Source organism: Sturnira hondurensis, unplaced genomic scaffold (genome assembly GCF_014824575.4).
Source record: "Sturnira hondurensis isolate 20B ecotype Veracruz unplaced genomic scaffold, ASM1482457v3 Scaffold0024400, whole genome shotgun sequence".
NCBI lineage: Eukaryota > Metazoa > Chordata > Mammalia > Chiroptera > Phyllostomidae > Sturnira > Sturnira hondurensis.
In genome coordinates this window covers 6,440,415-6,446,949 of record NW_028097031.1, presented here as the reverse complement: position 1 = coordinate 6,446,949, position 6,535 = coordinate 6,440,415, and the positions used below count along the sequence as shown (strand labels likewise).

Below are 6,535 nucleotides of genomic sequence, written 5' to 3'. Positions count from 1 at the left end.
TCTGACTGCAAGTGGCGTCGCGTACCGCGGCCTCCGGGGAGGTCATGTGTCGTTGAAGCACGGGTGGTGCTCCCGCACCACCGTCGTGCACGGCCCCTTCGGAGGAACCAGCTACGGTGACCCCCACCGCGAACCCGCACTGGGGGCCCCAGCACCACTCACTGTCGCCCGCCGCCCCAGGTCGTATCGCCCCCTTCCCTGTACTGCCCTGACGCTCCGCGAGGGGGCGCCCGGGCCCCGCGCTCCAGCTCCAGGGTAACGGGTGGAGGCCGAGTGGGGCTGTGCGAGGCGCTCGCGGCGCGTCACCCTGGTAACGGGCTGTCAGGCTGCGGGACGGGGCACGCGGGGGCGGTTGGGCCTCCGGGCTGTGCTTCAAACCCCAGTTTTCGGCCTTTCAGGGGACGGGTCAGCTCTCTCGGGGAAGCGGAACCTCTGTTGCCCCGTCGCGGCCCGGCAGTTCCAGCTCTCTCCACCCCGTGCGGACGGGGGGCGGGGCGCCGTCGTGACGTGTGGCGCTAAGCCCCGCCCCCACAGGCAGTATTTAACACGCTGCGCGCTCGCACTCAGTTCGGTGGATTCGGTGGCTGGCGAACGTGCGGGCGGGAGGGCGCTGCCATGGAGCTCCTGCGCACCATCACCTACCAGCCCGCCGCCGGCGCCAAGGCAAGCGATCCTCCCGGCAAGGCTGGCGGCGGGGACGCGAAGCGCAGGCGGCCGCCACCCCCCGAAGAGCCGCCGCCCCGGACACAGGAGTCACCGGCGGCCCCGCAGCACCGCCACCACGCGGGCGCCGAAGTGTCGCGGGTCGTTGTGGACCCCACGACGGGGAGGCGCTACTGCCGGGGCCGGGTGCTGGGCAAGGTGAGGGCGCCGCCCCGAGCGCGTCGGGTCCGGGCTCGGTCCCCGCGGCGGCTCTACCCTCCTTCCCCGCCCGGGCCGGTCTGGTCAGATCCCACGTCTCACCTCCCGACCCAGGGCCGTCCTGGTGCTCGGAGTAAAGGGACCGGGGCCTGTTCGGACGGCACCCCGGGGTGCTTTCCCGTTTGGAAGGGGCTTTGGAATCAGACTGCCTCCCCGGCCCCTTTTTTCCCTCCCGCCCCAATCTCTTTTGCTTTCCTTTCTTGTTAAAAAAAAAAATTAGAGCATATTAGCTGTCCATGCCTCTGCCTACTCAGTTCCGTCTCGGCTTTGTTTCCTTGTAGGGCGGCTTTGCCAAATGTTACGAGATGACGGATCTGACAAACAACAAAGTCTACGCTGCAAAGATCATCCCTCACAGCAGGGTGGCCAAGCCTCACCAGCGGGAGAAGGTGAGTATGGTGCTGGGCGCGGTGGTGCTCTGGGCTGGGCTCCCTGGTGCGCACGCAGCTCCTTGCTGCCTCAGTGCTGAGCCTTGTTCGCCTTTCCTCCCAGATCGACAAGGAGATAGAGCTGCACAGACTTCTGCACCACAAGCACGTCGTTCAGTTTTACCACTACTTTGAGGACAAAGAGAACATCTACATTCTGCTGGAATACTGCAGCCGGAGGGTAGGCTGCACCCGGACCTGCATGCAGCCCAGCTGTTCTTCCTGGGGTTTGCCCTGTGGATTGGTGGGGGGGGTCCTGCCCAGCAGTGACTTTCTGTTCTGACAGCTGCGGCTTACATCTTCTCTCCTCTTCTTCTTAGTCCATGGCTCACATCTTAAAAGCCAGGAAGGTGTTGACGGAGCCCGAAGTCCGATACTACCTCAGGCAGATTGTGTCTGGACTCAAGTACCTCCACGAGCGAGAAATCTTGCACAGAGATCTCAAGCTAGGTGAGTGCTTGACTCCACACACGGACTTGGGTCTTGGGGACCGGTGTTCTTTCCTTCTCCCTCACACTGTTTACACTTCCCTGTTCTCCATTGGTGGGGTCGGGCGGGGGTGGGTAGCCTGTGCAGTCTCCCCTTTGAGTGGGGCTGTACTAGTCCACAGCTGGCTGCTGGCCTCCGGAGCTGACCTGGTGTGCACTGGCCGGGAGTGGCTCTCCCAGGGATTCAAGTCTGTTTTGTTTATCGTCCAGGGAACTTTTTTATTAACGAAGCTATGGAACTGAAAGTTGGGGACTTCGGTTTGGCAGCCAGGCTGGAGCCCTTGGAACACAGGAGGAGGTGAGAGCCAGGAGGACGTCCCCTCTGTGCAGCCCACACGCACCCTTCTTGTTTCCACCTGGTGTTTCAGTGGAGGCTCATGGACACACAGTCTGCACACTGCAGCAGCGTTAGCTGGAGGAAGCACTAGGTGCTCACTCGAGGGGCAGGCCAGGGTGCCTCATGCCTCTAAGTGGATTATGAAAGAAGTCTACTTTATGATGGTCTGATAAGGATAAAATGCCTGGTCTTTGTTGGCTAAAAACACTGTCATGTGGGCTGAGAAAAATACATACGTCCAAAAAAAGTCACCAAAACCACTTTGTCAAGTGTCAGTTGCTCGAATGCCAAAAGCAAAAGTCAGATGCTTCCTGATAGAAATGCAACACAGTGCTTCATGGTTTTGTCCAGGGAACTGGGTGCCACATAGCTCCTATTGAGGTTTCATCTTTTGTCTTTGCAGAACAATATGTGGTACCCCAAATTATCTCTCCCCTGAAGTCCTCAACAAGCAAGGACATGGCTGTGAATCAGACATCTGGGCTTTAGGCTGTGTGATGTAAGTAGATGCACCCAAATGATGAAAACGTAAATTGGGGTTTAGATTTTAACTTTGGGAAAGAGCTGCTTCAAGATCATTCCTAAAGAAGTGTTTTCTTCCTCTTAGGTATACAATGTTACTAGGAAGACCCCCATTCGAAACTACAAATCTGAAGGAAACATACAGGTGTATCAGAGAAGCAAGGTATACCATGCCATCGTCACTGCTGGCACCTGCCAAGCACTTGATAGCTAGCATGCTGTCCAAAAACCCACAGGATCGTCCGAGCTTGGATGACATCATGCGACATGAATTCTTTTTGCAGGTGGGTGTGTTTCTCGGTTCTTCGGACCTCACGCCCTGGATCCCAGTTGCCCAGCAGGTCACGGGATGTCTTTTCTCTGCTCTGCAGGGCTTCACTCCAGACAAGCTCTCCTCCAGCTGCTGCCACACAGTCCCGGACTTCCATTTGTCAAGTCCTGCGAAGAATTTCTTTAAGAAAGCGGCGGCTGCTCTTTTTGGTGGCAAAAAAGACAAAGCAAGATATATTGACACACACAGTAAGTTTTAAGTCCTGTCACTGTTCTGTATCCAACATTATATTTCACTTTGGTAAGTTAGTTAAAAGAGGCTTTTTTCATGAGCATAATTTAGCCAGTATCTTTGTATACTATTGAGCTTTTTATAGCATAGTAAGTCCATACTGTGACGCATGTGTCATACATGCTACAGTGTGCTTTTTGCATAATTGCAGCCAATGGCAATGATAAAAATGCTGGTTTTGCCTTGGATGCTCATAACTAGTTATTAATGCGAAAGGGGGAAACATGAGGGGCCCTGTCCCTGCCCTGTCAGGGTAGGATCACACTCGTAATTCTCCTCCTTGACTTGCAGATAGAGTATCTAAAGAAGATGAAGACATTTACAAGCTCAGGCATGACTTGAAAAAGACTTCCATCACGCAGCAACCCAGCAAACAGAGGCCAGACGAGGTATGCTGGGAAAGGACAGACAGACATCACCACCTTATGTCGCTTTCAGTCCATGCTGTCATTTGCTCTGTGATTGTCAGCTCTCAGGCCTGTTGCATGTACCTCGTCTTCCCCCAGCCCTTTGAGAAGGGAGGGTTGAGCAGGCAGCGGACTGGCAATGGCTTGTGCCTGGCTAGTGGCCACTGCTCTGGGTGGGCCTTCTCAACAGTTTCCACCGTCCAACCCCGACCACTCCTCGAGCGGCATAAGGGTGGGACTTGTGGCTCATGGCCTGACCCTTCTCTTCCCTAGGAGCTACAGCCCTCGCCTACGACGGTGGCTGCCCCCGGCACCGGCACCACCACAGTGGAAAGCAGGCAGCAGGTGGGGGACACCATTCGGATGATCGTCAGAGGGACACTCGGCAGCTGCAGCAGCAGCAGCGAGTGTAAGTGCTTGTCCGCCCGCGTGCAGGGATGAAACCGCTAGTGCAGTGCTCCATGCGACGTCACTGAAGTGCCTCTGTGTTCGTGTGATGCGTTTCACACAGAACAACAGAATTCCAACGATTGGATGAGACCAGGAAGAATTTGGAGTTCCATGTGTTTAGAATTAGTGGAAGGAAACTTAACAAAGCCTGTGTTTTTTGTTACTTATTCCGTAACTTTCTCCGACGTTCAGGCCTCGAGGACAGTACCATGGGGAGTGTTGCGGACACAGTGGCAAGAGTCCTTCGAGGGTGTCTGGAGAACATGCCGGAAGCTGACTGCATCCCCAAAGAGCAGCTGAGCACTTCCTTTCAGTGGGTCACCAAGTGGGTCGATTACTCCAACAAGTATGGCTTCGGGTACCAGCTCTCGGACCACACCGTGGGCGTCCTCTTCAACAACGGGGCTCACATGAGCCTCCTCCCAGACAAAAAGTGAGTGTCTCCAGGCAGCGAGGTCGGCGGGCGCCTCAGTCTCGCCCGAGAGCGGAGACTGACGGCTGCTGTCCCCCTCTCCCTCTCCGCCTGTGTCCAGAACCGTGCACTACTATGCGGAGCTCGGCCAGTGCTCGGTGTTCCCAGCGACGGAGGCCCCTGAGCAGTTCATCAGCCAGGTGACGGTGCTGAAGTACTTCTCTCACTACATGGAGGAGAACCTCATGGACGTAAGTCCTTTGGCCTCGCAGCAGCGGTCCTGGGGTGCAGACTCAGCTGGGGAGCACCTCGGAGAGCCCACTCCAGGGCCCACCCCCTCTGCTGAGTCGGAACTTCCGGGAGGCGGGGCCAGCGGCCTCCGTCCCTGCTGGTACTGCCGCTGGCCCCAGCGGGAGCGGCCTCGGCCTGGGGAGGGTTGGGAGCATGGTGCGCAGCTGCACAGGCACTGACCCGCCCTGTCTGCTGCAGGGAGGAGACCTGCCTGGTGTTACCGACGTTCGAAGACCTGGGCTCTACCTGCTGCAGTGGCTGAAGTCCGATAAGGCCTTAATGATGCTCTTCAATGACGGCACCTTCCAGGTGACTGTGGCCCTCCCTGAAGGGCCTGGGGGGCCTGACAGTTACTTTTACCGGGTCAGGGTAGTCGCGGACTCAGTCTCCCTAACCCTAACGCGTAGATCTAACATCCTCGTGTTTTTAAAGGTGAATTTCTACCACGACCACACGAAAATAATCATCTGCAGCCAGAGCGAAGAGTACCTCCTCACGTACATCAATGAGGACAGGCTCTCCGCCACGTTCCGCCTGACGGCCCTGCTGATGGCGGGCTGCTCGCTGGAGCTGAGGCACCGGATGGAATACGCCCTGAACATGCTCCTGCAGAGGTGCAACTGAGCCCTGGGCCCCGCGGGACCCCCTTCCAGGCACGGGCCGCAGGGGTGCAGGATGGCGACTGCAGCCCGTGGGAGATGGCGGCGGTACGAAGACAGGCCCTCTGGCCCGCTGGACCGGCGGAGGCGTGCCGTCCTGACCTGGACAGTCCGGGAGAACCAGAGCGCAGTTTTCCTTGACAGACCTGTTTTGAAAAGGTTTTCCGACAATTTCACAGAAAGGTGCATTGACTCTTCACTTCTCTCCGTTGAGAGCATTTCAGACAGAGGACTTGGAACTGTGAACGTACTTCCCGAGGGGAGGGACAGGGAGGACACTCCCGAGTTGCTTAGAGGCTGTCATCGGAGCAGCTTGTGGCTGCTTAACTGTGAACTATGGCCATATATAGGTGTTTTTTGTTTGTTTTTGTTTTTTGTTAATTTTTGAAGACACTCGTGGCTGGAAAAGTGCATTCCTTGTTAATAAACTTTTTATTTATTACAGCCCAAAGAGCAGTATTTATTATCAGTTTTTTTAATGTTGGCCATTTTAAACTGCTGGCAATAAAGCATATGGAAAAGTGGAACACTTTGTTCATCGGGCCTCTGTCTCCGTCACCATGCCTGGCCGGGCACAGCCGTCCGACCCAGGACTCTCGGCAGTCTGGGCACAGAGTGCAGACGCACACCAGAAAGTTCCATCTTCACTTTTTCTTGTGACGGTTTCTAGGAAGTCGGGGTAGAGCTCTCTTGACAAGAGTGTAACGAAAGTATGCTCTCATTACAAGCTAGATAAAGGCCTCCTAGCAAATCCAAACCAGCTCCTCTCTGGAGGATTTCCTCCAGACACTCAGTTTGGGGTTGAGGGCTCTGCCGTCCTGTGTAAACAGCCTCTGTTACTAAGTGTCAGTAGGCACAGCAGGTTTATCTTCATGTGGGCAACACTCTGTGCTGTGTGTGTTTGTACCATCCAGTGTGTTACCCAGCTGGGACCTGCCCACACGCCACGGTGCTGCCGGCAGGGCCAGCACACAGTTCTGATGGGACTGATCTCGCACGTCAGTCATTCTGTCCTTCTGGTGCGCGGTGGCTGAGAATGTTGTGGGAAGCCAAGCTTT

General features: G+C 56.1%; 1 protein-coding gene across 1 annotated transcript; it reads left to right on the top strand.

Moving 5' to 3' along the window:
• The first annotated feature begins 583 nt into the window (after positions 1-583).
• On the top strand, positions 584-5,991 carry PLK2 (polo like kinase 2). Its single transcript, XM_037038494.1, has 14 exons — positions 584-861; positions 1,203-1,310; positions 1,414-1,530; positions 1,670-1,799; positions 2,048-2,135; positions 2,578-2,673; positions 2,782-2,980; positions 3,068-3,215; positions 3,550-3,647; positions 3,939-4,074; positions 4,308-4,548; positions 4,649-4,778; positions 5,017-5,127; positions 5,251-5,991. Exons 1-14 carry the CDS (start codon positions 616-618, stop codon positions 5,440-5,442), a joined length of 2,040 nt encoding a protein of 679 aa, XP_036894389.1. The 5' UTR covers positions 584-615; the 3' UTR covers positions 5,443-5,991.
• Positions 5,992-6,535: the final 544 nt, after the last annotated feature.